Source organism: Corvus cornix, chromosome 1, assembly GCF_000738735.6.
Source record: "Corvus cornix cornix isolate S_Up_H32 chromosome 1, ASM73873v5, whole genome shotgun sequence".
Taxonomy (NCBI): Eukaryota; Metazoa; Chordata; class Aves; order Passeriformes; family Corvidae; genus Corvus; species Corvus cornix.
The window spans coordinates 43,980,130-44,000,404 of record NC_046332.1 but is presented as its reverse complement, the minus strand read 5'-3'; the positions used below and the strand labels follow the sequence as shown (position 1 = coordinate 44,000,404).

At 40.3% G+C, this 20,275-nt stretch overlaps 1 protein-coding gene across 2 annotated transcripts in view; it reads left to right on the top strand.

Annotated features, from left to right (window-relative positions):
• Positions 1-2,632: 2,632 nt before the first annotated feature.
• Positions 2,633-20,275, top strand: part of RDX (radixin) — a 38,034-nt gene continuing 20,391 nt past the window's right edge. The window contains exons 1-3 of one of the 2 annotated variants that reach the window (XM_039564657.1): positions 2,633-2,851; positions 10,915-10,986; positions 19,765-19,848. In XM_039564657.1, coding sequence (XP_039420591.1) covers positions 10,975-10,986; positions 19,765-19,848 — 96 coding nt within the window. In that variant the 5' untranslated portion in view covers positions 2,633-2,851; positions 10,915-10,974. Of the gene's footprint in view, positions 2,852-10,914; positions 10,987-19,764; positions 19,849-20,275 lie in introns of those variants that run through there. The other variant, XM_010400552.3, reaches the window with a different exon arrangement.

Sequence of the window (20,275 nt, the reverse complement as noted above, 5' to 3'; positions counted from 1 at the left end):
TGCTTTATGCTTTTGCAGGTGCACTGCAAAAAAAACCTTGGCCCAAAAATCTTTACTTTCTAAAAGGATTCTAGGATTGATTTCTCAGATCAGGCAATGGAAGTTTAAAATCTGTTTTTTAATGAAGAGATGGGTTTTGGCATTACTGCTGGAAGATAAACTTCTATGCCTTGCAGTTACAGCATTCTTATCATTAGCTTTATCTTTATAACCTACCTCTTAGAGAACTGTGTAATTTAAGTTTATAGGGGTATCTGAAAGCTCTCTTTATTACCTGTAGTTCTTTCTGTAGTTTCAGTTCCATGGCTACAAAGAATATGATCTCTAACTACACTTCTGTTTTTACTGCCCTGTTTTATCAGACAAACTGCAATTTTACACCTTGTTAAGGAAGCAAGGTGAGAAGAAAACCACATTATACTGTTGACAAGGGAGATAAGACTATTATTTACCTTGACATTTCTGAGCAATAATATTCTTCATGTAACAGGATAAGAGATAAAGCATATCCTGCAGTGATAATGCACAAACTGAAAGGAACTTGCTTCCACATGCTATCAACATCAGTAATGAAACTGAGCCCTAGTGCAATAATCCCATATTTGAGCCAGTTCAGAATTTGGGAAGAAAGCAAGCCTTTAATTCGGTCAACTCAAGTAAACACATTTTAACTGTGCACTGCAGTGAATCATAGTCAATTTATTTAAGTGGCCGAATGAAACAGGGTTTGTTTTTCTGCCTTTTGTTTGTTTGTTTCACTTCCCTAACTCGGACCTGCAGGTAAAGGCCATCTGAACAGGGAACAGTACAATGCATAGGAATGGTGGCTGCTCCGGGAAACACTGTATCTGCAGACGCTGCAAGATGCCTTAGAAGTTTAATGTACTGCAAAATACTGTTTCACACAAGGATGTTCTTCACAATGAAAAACAACAGAGACAAAGAGGAATTAGCCACCATTGCTTCTTCCTTGGAGCAAAATGGCACAAACAAAGCTGGAAGTGAAATTTTAGCCCACGTGAGGAAACTGAACATACCTTTAATAGACTGAGATGTTCAGATTCTGTGGTGATGAGTGTTTAGATGAGTGCCTGTTTAAAATACACAACAAAATGCATAAAACTATCACAAATTAAACTCACTAAATGTCTCCAGAAAAAGTAATTACATTCAAGCTTATATCACTAATTCAATTTAATTTCATAATAGCTTGTATTAGCTGGTCATTTCCCTTATCAGAATGTTGTTTAAATTTTGTCCAAAAAATTTAAAAAATTTAGTCAGTGAGGCTCCCACAAACTCTCTGGTAGATTATTCCTTGTTTGCTAGGCTGCTTTCCTCCTGTTCCCCTTCTCCCCACCTCCAATTCACCCTAGAGTGTTCATTTTATTCTTTTTGAGGCAGCTTTTAATTGAAAATTCCTCATAGTTCTTCCCCCAACCTCTCTTTATCAGACAGCCAGAGGGCAAGGTGTATTAATAGCAGCTGCATGACTCAAGAGTTGGTAGCTCGAGTGGATCCCTTTGCACTGAGCTTTGCTGTTTGGCCTCCCTGCTTGGGTTGCCGCTGAGCTCAGGGAGCACCTTCACTTCCTTGCAAACAAAAATAAACTGAGAAAGCACAGTGGGGGCTGGGATTGCCTCAACCTCTCTGTCCTTCAGAAGGATTCTCCTTACGGCTGTTTTCTTCTACGTTCCCATTGGGACGGTACGTATATACATATATATAAAAGAAAATTAACAAAAAAAGGTGTGATCCCATCCATAAATCCACCAGCGTGACTATTTCACACGACTGAGTGATGAAAAGAGAGAACGCCCATCGCTGCGATGATACGGAGTAGAGGAAGAGGGTCAGTGCTCTCCATTCAGACTGTATTCCATGCTCTTTCCCTGAAGGCATCCCTGCTCTCATGAGCCTTCACAGCTCGACCCTTCCCAACCCCGGCTCACCGCTCACCCCGCTCCTGCCCGCCGCACCCCGGGGCTGGTGGCATCGCCAGCTCCCAGCCACCCTATCTGGCTAGACACCCGGCCTCCCACCGCGCCCCGGAGCTCAAGCCTGCCAAAAATGCACTATGCCTGGCGGGGCTTTGGACAGAAAAAAACCCCACGCCGCCAACTCCCCCTCCCTGGCTCGAGCCTTTACAGTGGTTTTCCTTTCCCGCCCACCCGGCCGCGCGAACGGGAGCGCTCCTTCTCCTCATCCTCTCCTCACTCAAGCGAGCAGGGAGTTCCTGGAGGGCAGCTCTGCCGCTCAGCAGTTGCCACAGGCTCACATAACACGAGCAGGGCTGCGCTCGGGTGGGCTGCGCGGGGTCCCGGAGCACCGGCTCCGCCCGAGCGCGCAGAGAGGCGCAGAGCCCCGTGAGGAGAGGCCGCCGCTTCAGAAAGTGAGCGCCCGCCGCCGTCCCTTCACAAGAACTCCGTCTCCCGCCCCCGCCGGGAGCCGCGGTCCCCGAGCCGTTCCCGCCCCTCACGGGAGCCCCTCGCGGCCGCCGCCCCCGCGCCCCTCCGGGCAGCGGCTTCGCGCCGCGCATGCCCGTCCGCCCGCGCCGCGCGTGCGCGCGCACTGCCTGCGCAGGAGCCGCATCTGATAGGGGGGAAAATCCGAACGGCGGCGGCGGCCGCCATATTGCGGAGCTGTCACAGCGCTCGCCGCGCTCCGCGCCGCGTCCCCGGCGAGCAGCGCGGGGCAGCCCCGCTGCGCCTCCTGCCCCGCTGCGAGGGGGCGGCGGGGGGGACACACCGCCCCGCCAGGAGCAGAGACCGCCGCGCCCCAAGCACCCTGCCCCGGGAGCTCGTCCCCCCCCCCCCCTCCGCTCAGCGCCGCGGAGGGAGCGGAGTCCCAGGTGAGGCGGGGGCGCAGGGCGCTGAGGCGAGGGGCGTGCGGGCGGCTGCTGGCGGGGCCCGGGGGGGCAGCACGGGGGCGGCACCTCGAGGCGTGAGCCCGCCCGCAGCCCTCGGTGGGCGGGGGCACCAGGCGACTTGTTGCGGCCGAGGGAGCGCGGCACCGTGCCGCTCTTGTGCGGGGCACCGCCCGGGACCGGGACCCGGCTCACCGACCCCCGGTTCGCCTGGCTCTGTCGGGGAGCCCCGGGAGCGCGCCCCTGGCGTGCCCGCTCAGCCTCCGCTGCATTATTCATGTCCCCGAGCAGCGCGGCTCGGGAGGTTATACCGTAGTAGACATGTGGCAGTCGGGTCGGGCCAGCGGAGTGCGGCGGTGTGGGAGAATAATAAGGAATTACTTCATAAACAAGTGCTGTGGAGCATCTGTTGCTGTCTATTGTTTTCGACAAATGCGCGTTTTTAAGAGTCCTTAAGTACTGACCGACGTAATGGGCGCAGCGGCCCTGAATGAGCCTTTGTGCATTGTTTTTTGAATGGATTAATGTTTTGTACAAGTCGTGGGCATTTGTAATTAACCTTGTCGCTTAAAGTTTAGCGCAGATAAGGGGTTTTAGTTTCAACTTTGTGGAGTTCACTTGTCTTTTGTCATTTTCTTAATCTGAACGCGAAAAAAACCCAACTTCTCTGGACTCTATGCCAACACAACTAATCATTTCAGTTGTAAGGTGCTATTAAGCTGTCTTTTCCAGTCTGTGTAACACCCTAGACAAGTATTTCGTGTTCCTCTTTCTGGTACAGGCTTTAAAAAATACTACATTTTTTAAACTGAGTTACAGGAGTGGCGTTTCTGACTTTTAAGTAATTCTGTCTTTGTGACCGGTTCGTGTCAGGCTTCAGATGTATCCCTGTATGTCACTCTGGTTTGTTTCCACCGGAGATGCCTGTCGCCGTGTCTGTGCCGCGGGAGCGTTTTGGGGATGCGTGTGCCTGCACAGCGCCTCGCACATTGAGAAGATTGTGGAAATGCGGTTGTCGCTGTCAGCTCCGGGTGCGTTGGCACAGCGCTGCTGGGCAACGTGTGCTTCCAGGGAGGATGTGGAGTTGGTGTACAGTAACATTATGGCTACTCTGATGAAGTTGTTTTTTAATCATTAAAGATGGGACAAGTAGTAACTGTTTATTGGATTATAGGACTTACCTCTATTGATCTATTGATTTAGCATAAGAGGGACTGTGAGAAAAATAAACTGCAAGTCAGTGCAATGTTCCCAGATAAGCAGCCTCCCAGCAAATGGCAATTGCAAGGCAGTGGCATATTTCCAAGCTTTGTACTGAAGCGACACAGTTGTTCTCTTAGGTTGGGAAACTGGAGAGCAAAAGTGAAACATCTTTAGAAAACGCATGAAAAAATGACATGGTGGGACATGTCTGGAGCTGTCCAGAGAGTTTTCATTGAGTGCTGACTCAAGGGAAAGGTGTAGAAGTGTGTGTAGAAATGACGAAAAGAGTTCTGCTTGGACTGTTTCTGCCATTGCAGTAGAGAGCATTTCAGGGCTTGATGGTAATAGTACTGCCAGAAAAAGGTTGTTTCACAGAAAATTGGGCAAAGACATAAAGAGTAAGGATTTGGATCCACCTACGAGCTGCAAATCTAGGAGGGTAAGATGCGTAGATGTTATGATGTGAGAAGGCAGTTCCTGGCAAAGTTCCTTTCTCCTTTGCCAGGCTAGGTAAACGGCCTTTCTTCTTCAGCAGCCTTGCTCTGGTTTTTGAGAAGGGGTGCCTCTGTTGGCAGAGGTGAAGAGCAAAGTTGTTGAAGGCATTACGTTTTTCTGTTGGATGTGTTAAATACATCAAAGCTGTCCTATCGCTTTGTATTGCATTACAAGTCTGTGGGAGTAGAGGAAAGGGAGGATTTTCAAGTTTGTAAATGTAAACAAAGCTTTATACAAACTTCTGAAGAAAGAACTGATTGTGGAAAGATACTGATCCATTAAAGCAGCACCCAGTGTATCCTGCCTGCTCAGCGAGTTTACTCCAGAGCTGAAGGAGCCTGGGTAAACTCTTTCCTTTCAACACTGATGAACTGCATTTGTTGGCTAACTTTACCAATAGGCTAATACTTAGCTGTACTTTGGATTTAAAAAGTATTTGTTTTCCTTTCTGCTTTAGGTATTTATTAATCACTCTGTGGAATGAAACGTTCAAGTCATGTTGTACAAAGAAAAAGAAATATGACATTGGCCCAAAAAGGCAGTTAATAATCTTTACACTATACCATTATAATTTAAGAACTCTAGCTAGTGCATATGGAGAATGATATGAGTGGCCAGTTCATAAGTTTCCTTTATTTTATGGAATTAGTTGTAAGAGCCTTAACAGCATCCTTCAGAAAATAGAATACTTGACTTTGAGATGAGGTATACCCAAAATTCTGGGTATATGTCCTATTTCTTTGCTAACTGTATGCTTAGAGAAAGGATTATTACACTTGGAAGCAACAGTACTTCCATCATTTTTGATGGTGCATCCAATGTACATGGTAAGATTGGCCATCCTATCATTGTAGGACTCCTCAGAATCTTAGAATTATTTCCCGTAGTGCAGTTGTGGGTACTTGAAGTTAAGATTACTAAACTCCGTAAATATTAACTGTATGTAAATTGTGTAGCATGTCTGAAACATTCCAGTTTATTAACTGCCAAAACTGCAAGTAGTGTGCAAATTCTTTGACTGGTATGTGTTGCTTTTAGTTGAATACTGTGTTGGCAACTGCCAGGTTTTCATTTTACTTCTGAAGTTCAAGAGCTCCAGTTTAGATGTACTTCACTCTTCAAAATGTATTTTCCTATAGATACATTGAATACCTAAGTTGTACGAGTTATATTGCAGTTATTTTTCAGAGATAGCAAGCCTGTTTTGGGGGTTTCAGAAAAGGGAGGGTTGGGGGAAATGGTGGTTTTAAGAAGGGAAAGATACAGTGCATAAAAAAAACGTTGGCATGTAAAACTCTGCATGTGATATCTAGCACTGGTCAAATCTCAATTTTTGCATCTTAGGTATAGAATTCAGCTCTTTCTTTCTTTCTTTTTTTTTTTTTCCTGTGAGATAAATGGCTTGTTTTAGTTCCCCCCTGGTTTGCTTATATTGCAGACAGCTGTGTGGGCGGTCTTTCTGTCCGTCTGAAAAAAATGTATGCAGAAGTAAAGTCTGTGGCAAATGAACTTCTTTATTGGATTGCAGCAAGTGTGTCATTAGGGAGCTGTTAGTGTGAAAGATGATTGCCCTGCAGACATTCACAGACTGCTTTGGAGTAGAGAGCCATTTTTGTAGAAATCTGAGACCAGTTAGTCAGGTCCAATGGCCTGTGAGTTGCCTGTTGCTTCCCCTGCAAAGATCTAAAACTTTCATGTACCGCAAAAAATGGAATGGGATAAGACTTTGAAAAGAAAAAGTATACTATTTTTAAATAAGTTCCTGTTAATAAATGAGTGAGTTACATTGTTGTGGGTAAAGCTCTGTGGTCCCTGACATCTGTCTGTATTTAGGGAAATAGATGGTAAACCTCTTGTTCAAGCTTAGGAGCGCTGCTGCTGGAGAGGCTGCTTCTGAGAGAAGGCCCTGAGCTTTCTTAGGGCTTAGGATAGGGATCCTGCTTTTGAGTGTTGCATCTCTACCAGCCAAGTGTCCTGCTCGAGCCTTCTGCCTGCTATCCCGTCCTCACCTGACCTCAGACCCATGGCTGTGTTTATGAATGTTTCTTTTGAAAACAGCTGCTGCATAAATTATTTGGCAGAATTTTGGCATCAGGCATTTTATGCACCATCATTTTCTGAAGAAAGCTTTCATTGTCATCTTTCAACAATTGCTTTATTTGTTGCTTTCTGTGGCATAACTAGAAACATGGATGATACTGATTTAAAAACCTTAACTGCCTTGTAGTGAAATAAATTGAAATCACAGCTTTTCATTTCAAGCGAGTTCTTGATGTTCTGGATGACTTTTTTTATCTGTTTGTGATGGAGCCTGCTGATACTTTTGGGTTTTTTTGGCCCAGAGTCCAGATTACTGCATATGTTCCTGAAGGTCCTGAGTGTTGTAGCAGTAGGAAGCCTGCAAAGTCACAATCCTGCTAATCCTGACTTGGAAGAGGGACCTTTAGGATTTTAAATGCCCAAGTGATGAGCCTTTATGCCTAGTAGGTCACAAGCTGGTTTCAGAATGCAGGAAGCAAACGGAATATCATTCGCAATCCCAGCTGATTGGGGTCTTTTTTGCTGTTGGTTTTTTTTCCCCCCCACTATTTGCAATGCCATTTCCCATGGGTGTTAAGATAAAAGTAAGTCTAAGTAATTAGTTGCTTCAAAGTTAAAAATTTTGCATCTGCTAAATATAAGTTTATCTGGAAAGGCGTAAGTAGCAAAAGTGAACTGAATCCAGTAATAATAGTGGAGATACACAATATTTTGCCTGGCTGCAATTTTTGGTTTCTTTTGGCCTAATGTTTTCCTCATATTTGTTTTCTTTTTAATGTTAGCTGGTGCCAATAATTGAGAAAGATAGGGTGATTTTCATTTTTTCTTCAGTGTTTATTTGATGTCAATATTTGGAGTTTTAAGATCTGTGAACTTCTTGATTTGTATATACATACAATAGTTACAATGTGTTCGTGTGAATGAACTGTTTCAAATTTGCACAACATTTTGGATATGAAAGCAGGCTGTTTTCTGTATTATATATAAAATGAAAACAATGGAAATAAATTCAGCATAGTTTGCTATAAATTTGTTTTTGGCTAAAAATGTTAAAAAATTTCTTTTTTTAAAGAGATATAGTTTTTTTTTTTTTTTTTTACTTTAGTGAAAAATACTACAAGCAAACACTTGAACAAAAAGATATGTGGGTTGCTGTTTGCACGTATTTTCTGTTGCTCATATACTGTGATAGTTTCTCGGACCCATGAGATCTGTGGGACTAACAGTGAGACTTCATTTTTATTGAGTTTTGCATAAGAGGATTCTTGCTTTTTGCTGGTAACTTTGTTCTCTTGCATGCGAAAACGTCTCCCAATTGTGTTTTGATGACATAGGATTAACCTGTAAAACTGTGTAGTCACATTTCTGATTTTAAAAGTTACCTTAAGGTTTTAAAGTACGTTTTCAAATAAATTGTTTATGGTTTGTTGATTGTATTATAACAAAGTGAGTAAATCCCAAAGCAAAAATCTGGGACATGTTTGTGAATAAATTTGTAGTGATAAAATATATGAGGGTATGACAGTCATTGTAGAAATTGCTAGACATGTTGTCTCTTAGAGGGACCGCAGAAGGTAATCGTTTGATAACACAGATCTTGGTCCTGTGCCATATGCTGTCATTGCTCTCCTGGAGACTGGGCTCCCTTATCAGTAATCTTACCATACCCCTTCTCTTCAGTGCTTTGTAACTAAAGGCACAGGAAAGTAGCTGTGCTACTTTCTGTTCCTTTTGGTACTGTTGAGTTGGCATGCTTACAAAATGGTGGATGAGAATCTAATTTAGTTTTTGCATCGTTAATTAACTGAGTGTAACTCTAGGGCTTCAATCTGCCTTCAGTTTTTCAATCACTGAGCCTCTGCTGTCAGAGGTGAGCACAGGGATTACTACCGCTCGGAATCTGTTAGCAGATATTAGAGCCAAGCTTGTTTTGGTTTCCGTTATTCCCTTGAATTTTTCCAAGGAGTGCATTAGGGTAAGAAGGGAAAAGAGGAGGCAGTCTCTTCTCTGAAAGGGAAACGTGCTGTTGAATTTTTATCAAAAGCCAGAGTTTATCAAAAGCCAATTTCTTTTTTCCTCCCCTGGAAGCATTTGTGGTTAAAAAAAAGGGGGGGAGAGGAATAGAGGAAAAGTGTATTCATAATGTTCAAAAATATATTTAACAGTATCTTAGAATTGTAGTCTTACTGCTGATGTCCAGGTGTTAGAAAGATAAATGACTTGTCAGTAGAATTGCCTTATTAAGGTTTAGGGCTTGACACTCTTCAGCCATCTCAGACCCAGGGGGAAATTAGCAAAGTTTGGGAAGAAGGATGTTCCATTGATAGTGGGCACAGGGAATGCAGAATTCATGAGCCACAAGGACGTTTGGCAGAACTCCCTAGATAAGGAAGAAACAAACAAAGCCAACTCAGCAACTGTGCTGAATCAGTTCCAAGTAGAGAAAAGGTAATTGTGGCAGGGGGAGACTGTGACCACAGCTTGGGGCCCATCGACTCCTGAAGTCCACGACTCAAGAGGGGAATGGCTGAGCATGTTCACTGGTTGGCAGGAGAAGCAAAAGAATCATTGAACCAGTAGAAGGTAGAATGTTAATCAAGAAGAGAGCTATGTAACCTGTAGCAAAAAAAAGCATGATTTCGTTTGCTGAAATGTATGAAAGGTGTAAAGTTTTGATGATTGGGGTGCCAACCTTTGGTGGGCTCCCACCCAGCTCCCTGCTCTGTGCAGAGCAGTACAGATAAATGGAAGTGCCTCAGCTCAGTGTGTAAATTGGCACTGCACATCAGGCAGTGAGCCTGCATATGGGACACGACTGATACTGTCCAGTTCTCTAGAGTATCTTCGGTAATTAAAAAATCTACTGGAATGTAATTGTCTTTAGGCTAGGCAAACAGTATTATTATACCTTTAGAGCTGGGCTAGATTAGTTATATCATAATGAATGTAACTTCAAGATAGTGTTTTAATGTTTTCAGGCTGATTTTTTGTTAAACGCAGTTTTGTTCCATGTCAGAATTAGGTCATTAGATCTCTTTTTCTGTCATCTTTAGTCTTAACATTTGTTTTCTTTACCAGCTAGCAACATTTATGCTTCTTAAATTCTGTTTTCATCCTTTATCTGTTTTTTCAGTCCCTCTTTTCAAACATATCTCTACAGATTAGAAGAAAAAAGAAAGTGCTAGTGCACCTTAAATTGCTGTGCAAATGTTTCTAATATTTAATGTATTTTTATTGCCAATAAGCAAGGAAAATTGACTTCTTTTGTATTTTTTATATAAAAATACTTTATTTTTTCCATTTTTCTTTATGAATGAAAAATCAGTTACACAAAAGCTTGGTTTTGATAACTGGATTGCTCTCAAGTATTCTGTTTTTCTCTTTCTTTTAAGCACTTCTGAAGATTTTATTCATCTGTTGCAGCTGTGGAGTTATAATACTGAAATCTCAGATTATTCTGACTAGCATGTCACACTCATTTTTCTTAGTTTAAGTGTAATTCCGGTTATTATTATTTTTGAGGGCAGTGCAGTCTTTGATGCTCCTTGCAAACCAGCAACAGGTCTAATTTGTGGAAGTCATTACTGTAAATATGTGCAAGAGGGTGACTAGCTGCTTGCTCTTTCTGAGTTAGAAGGAATAAAAAAGGAGGTAGGATGATATCTACCAATAACATTGCAAGCATATTTTTTTAGGGCATAAAAACTTTCTTGGAACTGAACACAATAGTGAATACTTTCATTACCATGTAGACATAACTTATAGCCTTCTGCTTAAAAAGAACAAAGCTCTGTTATTTTAAGCACAGCAGATTTTCTTCCTTTTTTTACTGTTTTGGTGTACTTGCATTTCTTTTCATTTGGAAAAAATGACTATCATTCCTTTGCTGAGAGAAAATGATTTTATAGCCAGGAAATACAGTTTTGATGCTTTAAGATTATGTTAGAGGGTTGTTTTTTTGTCTTCATGATGTTTCTCGTAAATAATGTTAGAGGTTTTTAATAGTAGATGATATATGATAACAGAACCTTTAAAAAATTTGTAGCACTTGGGGAACTGTTGTCTCTTTATTGTAACATTACTGCTTAAATGTTCTACAAAAACTAGGAAGGATGTTACTGCTTCGAGACCTGTAGATGCTGGCACTGGCTAAATTAGTTGCTCTTTCTATATGTCATCTGCTGAAAAGTGTGTTTTGTACATGTAGAGCACTTCCTTACTTGTTTTGGAATTTGTACTATTTGCTATGATGTACATGAACTCAGTTTTGGTTAATTTAAAAACAACCCTTTTAATTTTGTTTTTGGCAGAACGGGGCAAAGAGTTTTTGGAAGATTTAAGTGGACAGGAGACTACAGAAAACAAGAAAAATGCCGAAACCAGTAAGTAGCAGGTTTATATTCATCTAAAATCTAGGAAAGTTTTTACATTTTAGAGGGATAATCTTGGAACTGTTCCAGTTGTTTTGACTCTGCCCTTTCTAGATTTCGTAAGATTTGATTGTGTATGTTTGAAGTTGAGACAGTTTAGTACCAACATGTGGAAAATAAGATCAAGAAAGCTTGGTACTGCAAGTTGCATGGAGGTTGGAAATGGGAGCAGTACTTGGGCCCATTTGGCTGGCAGGAGGAATGACTTTTCAGGAATTGTTGACTTTGAGATGAGCTGATTTACAGTGATTAATGGAGGCATAATTTGAGCCTGACTCAGTCAGTGTCTGTGAGAATCAGTGGAAGGGTTTGCTGTAGGATTTGGCAGGGGAAGACAGAACATGTGTAAAGTGTCTGCTCCAAGTTAGATAGTAGTTTTACCGTGGTAGAGGGTATCTCATAGAAAGTAAGTTTTGAAGGGAGGAAATAAGCAGTGTTTATGGTCTCCTGTTCCTCTCACTTCAGCTAAGATAAGGGTTCATCTACTTTCTATCCAGGGGAGGAAAAAAATCTCCAACTTTTGTTTTGATAATAATTCTAGAAGTCTTTGAGGAGATAATTATTCAGTAGGTTAATTCTTTCTGTTGATGTAATATTTTTGGATTAGGATTTCATCTGCCATGTGTTAAATGACTTTTGCTTGTCTCTTTCACTTGTATCCAGTGAGCAAACCATTCAAGAAAGGGAACTGAATTGTCAGATTATTTCTACTCAACTCAGCTGGTTTATGTAATAGCCTTCAGGCTTTCTTTGTTTACTGATGTTTCATTTTGGTAGCAGATTAGGAGTGGGGCAGATCTATTGCTAAGAATAAATGTGTCTATGTGCATGTGTATACACACATACATCCCTATACATAGATTTATAAAAGGTTTTTGCTATTAATCAGAAATTACCTGTGTAAATCATGTGTGTTGTGTGCCAGTATTTGGAACTGGTACAGCTTGATGAATATTTTGAGCGTGGGACTAAGGGTTTGAAGTTCTGTTCTGAGCTTTGCAGTTGGTCTGATGACCGACTGGCCATACCTTATTGTTTCTGTAATTTCTTCTTTACCTGCCAGTGGATTAGGGGCAGTATCTTGGTACTTTCTGCAGCTGGAAGTAGCTATCTGTATCCTGCTCACTTGTGACAGAAAGCTGCACTATAAAGGGCAGGAAAATGAATTGGCAGCATTCTGTTTTCTGACCTGTTTGAGTTCTGGCTATGAGAATTGAGTACTGCCTTTGATAGAGCTTCTCAACTGGAAAACTGATTTAAGAATGAGGCAAAAAATCATTGTGAGCTCATGAGGTTTCTGAGGCCTTCAGCTCCATGCAGCTGGAGAGCCATGAAGCCACAGAGGTGGTGACTAGAAAAAAAAGGCCTGGGTGAGGTAACTTCTTTTTAAATTCTGGGATTGGAACCATGAAATTTAGGCAGGCAGGGTTCTCTCTATTTTAAGGACCAGAGAAAATTGAAGGAAATAAGAATTTTAGGGTTGTTCACAAGGAAAGCAATATCTGTAGAACTGAGATTGCAGTGGTGTTGAAAGAGCGCACAGTCCACCCTAATAATGGATATTAGCTACCAGGTCTTGTGGCAGAAGCTGGCCTTGTGGCAAAGATAATTTTTTTCTAAGGGTCTTTTTTTAAAGAGTTCATGTATCTCTTGATGATGTAGGTACATGTGAGATCTTAGAAGGAAGCGAAGTCAAAGGAGCCATTATAAATGATATTAAATTGATTACATTTCTCAATGTCTTCCTGTAAACTGCAGGTTGCTGTAATTATAGTTGGTAATCAGGGAATGAAGAAGTAGCACACTTGCCAAAGGTTAAGTAGTATTACCTATAAAAATCAAACTTTAGATTTTGTTCTGGTTGCTTCTTAAATGATAGATGGCTTTGGAGCTCTCCTTCCCCTTCCCCTCTTTTTTTTTTTCCTTCTTTCTTCTTTGGAGACTGAGGCTTAAGAGCCTAGCCACAGTTATGTTTGATAAATCCGACATTGTTCTTTGAAGAGTCTTGCTGTTCTGCTCAGATTTGATAGTACTGGACAGTAGGAGGTCTCTTGCTATGGATATTTACTGTAGCTCTTGGGAGTTGTCTTTATGGACAATCTGCAATAACCAAATGTACTTCTAGTCCAGAAACTATTTATGCTTTAACTCCTTGTTGCTTATTTTTGACAGCTGTTGCAATAAGAGAGTCAGTGTTCTGTAGCTTTATTGCTGGAAATCATTAAACCTGGAAATGAATGAAATAATCATGGGTAAGAGCTAAGAAAACCCAGTTAACATAACTGGTGAGATTTTTGACAGTGTTATTTTATCTCTCTTCTGTATTACTGTGACCTATTTAGGTTTTTTTTTTTTTTCCAGACTCTGCCATAATGATCCAATTGATAGTTTTCAGAAGGTCTGGTAGTCTTGTAAATATGTAAACTTGTGCAGTGTAAGTAAATTCTTCATGTGTTTTTTGGGATGAATTTTTTTGTTGAGAAAATAAATAAATAAATAGATCAGTTTAAATGGAATCAGTACATACTGAACTGCGGAAAAGGCAATTAAATAGATTTGGTTTCACTTTTTTTTGGTTTCATGTTGAAAAGTTATGTAGTATTCCAGACAAAATTAAGTAAATGAAAACCGGTAGAAGGTCTTGGCGTATTGGAATTTTTGAGCAAAGAACTTCCATTTTTCCTGGAAGTCTCAGTCTAAAGTAAATTTCATGCCACTGTGAGTGATTCTTATACACGGTAGTACAAGGTCATGTGTTTGGGATTTTCTCTCTTAGAGGCCAGTAGGTTAAATAGCTTGGGTGAAGAGGCTGTTTTGAAAGGGTAAAAGCAACTTTAGTATATTGTCCTGAGATAGTAAGGCAATATGTGTCTGAAAAATATACATAATTGAAACATTTTCTTGTTTGATTGCTTCAGTAGAAAGTCTGTTCCTTCACTTTGGCTGGGTTTGTGACAAAGTGGCTTTCCAGTTTTTCAAGCTGTTACTCGGCATCTACTCTACTTTTAAAACCAAATAGTTTGTTTTTAAAAGAGACTTAGTATTCTCAGTTCTACCTAGCACTGTGAATTTTAGTTTCATTTAACATGTTGTGGTCTGATTTTATCTGAATAAAACTGATGACTTCTTTGTTTAATTACATCTTTCCTGCTCTAATCAAAATTTGAGCTGTTAATAGGGCTGTTCTCAGTGTGCTTAGTTCTCGTCTTCCTGAAGAACAGAATATTTGTTGACTCTTATTTTCTGTGCTTTCTTCCTAAAAGAATATATACAAAATGTTTCTCAGCTGTATGGCATTCTCACAGATCTGCACCGAAAATAGAAACATAGAAGCTAAAATTAGACATCGTGGGTTATGTAACTGTTAATAATTTCATAGGCTAAGAAGATTGAATTTAATTGACTGAAATATTGCATTTATATTTACACTTATAGGGTGTAGAAGGAGTTAAATTATCATCTGCGTTTGGTGGTAATTTGCAGCACGTTTGTACAAGACTGCAAGGCATGAGAGAGAAAGCATTACACTGGGGAATAACAGAGATAGATATCAAAGTTACTAAGACTAAAAAGGATATTTTTTTTTAGATTTATTCCACATTTTATGGTATTGTGTATTCAGAAGGAGTAAATAACAGATTCTGGAATAATATGGTGGTTTAAAGCTCTAATATTTGGAAGATCAATCTAATTTCTGTAAGGTGGCTGAACTGAAATAGCGTATAAATTTTTTTTACTACAGTGGTGTTACACAGGAAAATCTTTGAGTCTGTGTAATGCAGTATTTGAATTATGACTTGAATTCATGATTTATTTCTGTAGTATAGACAGACAACTGATGTCAGTTTGGAGGACTGCTTTCTTTTGATTTATCTATTAGTAAAATCTGTCTGACATTATTCTGTAGCCTTCTGTTCCTAATGCTGTTTAATCCTTACCTTTTTACCTTATCGTCTTCATAAAGTTTTTTCTTTCATCTCTTCCTATATCTACTTTGATGTTGGTACGCAGGGAGTGCTGTGTGTTTATGCAGTCTGTAAAGCAGTGGGACTAATATACTGCTGCTCTTAACACAGTTTAATATGCAAACTTGAGATAGTAAATGGCTGAACCAGTGTGAGGAAGCTCTTTGAACAAACTTGTTTTTGCCATATGTAATTTTTTTATGAAGCAGACTGGTTTTTGTGGCTTTTACAAATTACTAATTTGTATTGCATTTATTGAACCAAAGCAAAACCTCTGGAAACCACTTCCATGTTTTTTTTAAATGGCGTTTTAAGTTTTGGTACCTACGCAGTTTTGGAGTTCATGATGAAAGCTGAAGTGCCATAACTAGTATCTGCAAAGGATGGCTGAAGTACAGTAATAGAAAGTGTTAGATTATTAAGATTACAGCCAGGTTTTGTGCATGTTCCGTGGACTGTATCTGTTTGAGGAGAGGTTCAAAGGTTAATGTGGTGATGTGGTAATATTCCCTTAAATTGTGGAGGGTTGAAGATAGGTACTACAGGAAAATGTAGAATTTCATCTAAAGGTGAAAGAATGCAATACAAATATAATTCCCTTCTGAAGTACATGCTTTGATTAAGTGCACATTGATGTTTGTTGTTCCGGATACGTTCATTGACTGTACTCTTTATTGGTTTTGGTAAGTTATTTAATAGATAATTTGTGGTAGAACTTCTTTATAAATACTATTTTGTGAGCTGTGGCAAATATCCTCATAACCCATTAGCAACATTTGTTATCAAAACATCAGTTGCTCCCTTGGCAAAGAATAATCAACACGTAGTTCTTCAGTGTGTGTTCTTCCCTTTCCTTTGGCTGTGTTTAATCATTCTGAAGCCAGTCTGGTAAAATACAGATAAACTCAGACTGCTGCTGATGCCAAGGACCTGGATAAGGTCTAGAAGTGGGCCAGTGTGAACCTTGTGAGGTTCAACAAGACCCAAGTACAAGTTGCTGCACCTTGGTTGTGGCATCCCACAGTGTCAACACAGGCTGGGGGATGAACAGATTGAGAGCAGCCCTGTGAGAAGGACTTGGGGGTGCTGGTGGATGAGAGGCTGGACATGACCCAGCCATGTGCCCTCACAGCCCAGAGAGCCAGAGGTGTCCTGGGCTGCATCCAAAGCAGCATGGGCAGCAGGGCCAGGGAGGGGATTCTGCCCCTCTGCTCTGCTCTGGTGAGAACCCACCTGCGGTGCTGCATCCAGCTCTGGGGTCCCAGCACAGGAGGTGCAGGAAATGAAGGAAATGGTGGTGTTGAAACAGGTCTAGAGGAGAATCACAAAAATGGTTCTCAGAATGGAGCATCCCCTCCTGTGAAGAAAGGCTGAGAGAGTTGGGGTTGTTCAGCCAGGGGAAGAGAAAGGTGCAGGGAGACCTTATTGTGACCTTTCAGTACTTAAAGGGGGCATATAAGAAAGGTGGGGATAAACTTTTTATCAGGGCCTGTTGCAATAGGACAAGGGTAATGGTTTCAAACTAAAAGGATATAGATTCAAACTAGATATAAGTAAGAAAATTTTTATGATGAAGGTGAAACACTAACAGTTCCCCAGGGAGGTGGTGGATGCACCATCCTTGGGAACATTCAAAGTCAGGTTGAATGGGTCTCTGGGCAACCTGATGTAGTGGAAGCTGTTCCTGCTCATTGCAGGGGGATTGAACTAAATCTTTAAAGGTCCCTTCCAAGCCAAACTACTCTGTGATTCTATTTAATATACAGACTTGAGATAGTAATTGGTTGAACTGGTGTGAAGAAGAGAGCTGTGTGGACATTACAAAGATGTGGGATCCTGGTGAGAGCAAGTTTGAAAAGCAGGCATTGAATGGATCATGTGATATGTGTAGTGGTAGCCTTCCAACCCTTGCTACAGGAAACCTTTATGCATTTCTCTTGTCACCACTGCAAGAGCTCCTTCCTGTTTCTGTATTTGTGTGGTAAAGTTGGTTCAGATTAGTGCCTGTCCTTGTAATTTGTGGTACAGATAATTTCCCCTGTCACCAATGTCATGTAAAGAGAATTGCTTCAAAGTAGCTGGATACTCAACAGCAGGTTACAAGAGTGACCATTGCTGAAGTTCCTGAGCCTTCTTTCTCTGCCTGTGTTTTCTCAGTTCCCTGCCTTATTTATGAAGTGGAAACTTCCCCCATCACTCTTGTTAATGCAGTTTGCTAGCTCTATTTTACAGACAATTCACCTGGTACCAGAGGTTTGATTTTTGTTGAGAGAGTGCTGTGTGATCAAGGTTTAAATTAGATAAGTAGACCTTTGGGGCTCTGCAGGTTTTGACAAAAATAACTTTCTTATTTTCCATGCCCAGATATAATTGAAGTTGTGAAACAATGTTACAAGTTTGCAGAAGTGTGGTATTTGTATGCAAAAAAAATTAAGTCTGTCCGAATGCCTTCAGACAGAAAATGAAGTGTAGTGTTAACTTTGTAAGTCTCTTCTTAAATAGTTCATATCACAAAGGTAATGTTTTAATGTTGTCATCATTTAATTTGCAACTTTATTATTAGAACTGAATGTAAGTATTAATTAGCAGTTGAGTGATCTGTTAATTTGAAGTTCAAAGATAAACAGGAATGCTACAGGCTTAAGCAGTTACTGTAATGTGCGTAAGTGGCCAGGTACTCTTAATGTCTATTTGTACCTATTGCAGGTGTAGAAGCTGTGTACTCTTAAAGCACAGATTTTTTTGGGGGACAGTAACATCCAGAAGCAAACAGAATTCAGAGAATTGAGTTTGCCTCTGTATTACAGCTATTATTTTACTGTTTGGATATTCTAGTTCTCGTGAAGGATAAACTCTCAGGTAGTAATTCTTGCATTTGTACAAGATGACATTTGTTGTAAGGATATTTATATAAGAAGTTTCTGCTGCATGCTGCTGCAATTAGTTGAACTTGCTGTGCTTTGTAGATCTTCTGTGACGCTTCTTGTTTTGGTGATGGTGCTGTTATATAACAGAGCACTTTGGCATTTAATAAAATTATTTTTTAGCCTTATTCTTTGTAACTTGCTTACTTGTAACTGCCCTAAAGAAGGCTTCATTTTATTAAATAGAAAAACTGCTTTAAAAAATTAAATTTTTGTAATTAGGGGGCAATCCCCTTAAACTAGTGCAACTGACAGTGAGTTAGACCTGCCATTTAAAATTCGTTCTTTTGCTAGAGGAATTCTGTTCTATAAGGGTTTATTTTTCTTCTCTTGAAATGGACAGTCTGAGAGAATCTACAGAAAACATCTTTTTCCCTCTTCCTGACACACACCCTCTAACCCTCTATTTCTTTTTTTTTTTTTTTTTTGCAATACAATGAAACTGTCTTTTACTCCAAAGTCTTCAACTCTTGTTCTTTATCAGTGTTTGCACACACAGTAAAGTTGGCTAAGCCCCTTCTATCATTCTTGTTTGCAAGTCTATAACCTAGAGGTCCTCGGGCTACAGCTACTCTTGTCTTGTATATGCCCTTCGTGCCCAAAGTTGTTTACCTTAACACTACAGGGAGCAGTGATCAAGCTTCACCTGTTGCATGAGGACAGACTGCTCCAGTTTTCTTTTCCCCACCTTAGGTCTCCCTTCTGTGTTTTGTCTTGTCTTTTCCAGACACTCACTTCTCAGAGTATTCCACCTGGTGGCAAAATTAGGAAAATAGCCAATGGAAATGGTTTGCACATTCATAGATCAAGTAGTGTAAGAATCTGTAATACAAGTCGTAATTCCTGTTCCCTTTTTTATAGTAGAGAGAAATTGGAATAGATCTGTGTGAGTTTGGTTTTTTTTTGCATTTATAGAAAAGTATATTTGACTTTTATATTCCTATGCACTAAAGATAAATAAAATGTGATACCCTGGCAGTAGGACTGTAGGACCGTTCTAACACTGAGAAGACAGTGCTGTGCATTTAATACTTTGTTCTGTCTCATGGAAATTCTCACTTCTGTATGTACCAGCTAAAGAGAAATTGGAGAAGACTGTTGTACTTCCAAGTAAGGCTTCCAGATATCTCCTGCAATATTTGACTTCTTGTTTTATAAGAAGTAAACCCGGTGATTGTCAACAGTCATCTGGGAAATGGTCTTCCCTTTCAGAAGAAGGAAGTTCATTGAATGGTGGTGATTCTTTAGTCTTGTAGTAAGGGAGTTGAAGGGGGTTGGTACTAAGGAGAGCTGACTTCTATAGTTTTTCCTACCATTGATGAAAACCTGCTACTAGTCTGTCCTGAGATGTACAAGCTCTAGTCCTAAATACTTTGACCACCAAACCATTTGATTTTAGAAATGGCAAGCAGGAGGCTGCTTGTCTTCTTATATTGTTAGGCATAAATACCTTAAAATGATATATGCGTGACCAAGAACTTTTTCTTTTGCATGCATTTGGGAAGGCCTCTGAAAGATAGTGCCCAGTAGCTGAGTATCCCAGTGTTCTTCAGCTGTTCAGTAGTGATGTCAGCTATCCCAGTAAATTAATTTTGAATTTTGTTCTCTAGTTTAACCTTCCAACCTACTGGTAAATACTATCCTGATTATGCTTTTGTACTAAATAGAAGATGAGAATTTTTTCAGATTCAAATTTTCTGATTTTCTTACTGCTATGTTCTGTGTGTAAACAAGACCGTTAAAATTGTTGAACTTACTTATTGTTTCTTACAGGCTGGTCACAGGATGTAGAAGCATTACACTGTTACAGTATGATTTAAATATTTCCTTATGTTCTGTAGATCAATGTCAGAGTAACCACAATGGATGCAGAGTTGGAATTTGCCATCCAGCCCAATACAACAGGCAAGCAGCTCTTTGATCAGGTAACTTATATGTCTCTATGTATATATGAGTACAAAGACTTAAGAGTATTGTGGTTATTAAGGCATAGTCTGAAAAAGTGGTAGTGTTCTCATGTACAAATTGTTTTTCCTTACATTATCTAAGCTATGCTCTGAGTTAGTGTGAATTTCCTCATTACTTCTCATGGAATGTATTGAATTCATAGACAACTCTGTAAATACATTACCAGTGAGGCTTCAGAGAAATCGTGTATAGAACTGCTTTGATATTGTGTTTATGTCTAATAATATTATAGTTGCTACTGCAATATAGTTGTTAGAATTGCGTGTATTAGAAATATGTATGTAACAGTAAGTTCATTAATGAAAGCTAACACAATTGTTTTCCAGCAATGGATGCTGTAAGATGGTTTTTCACTTCCCAAATGTTAGAACTAAATAATGTTGT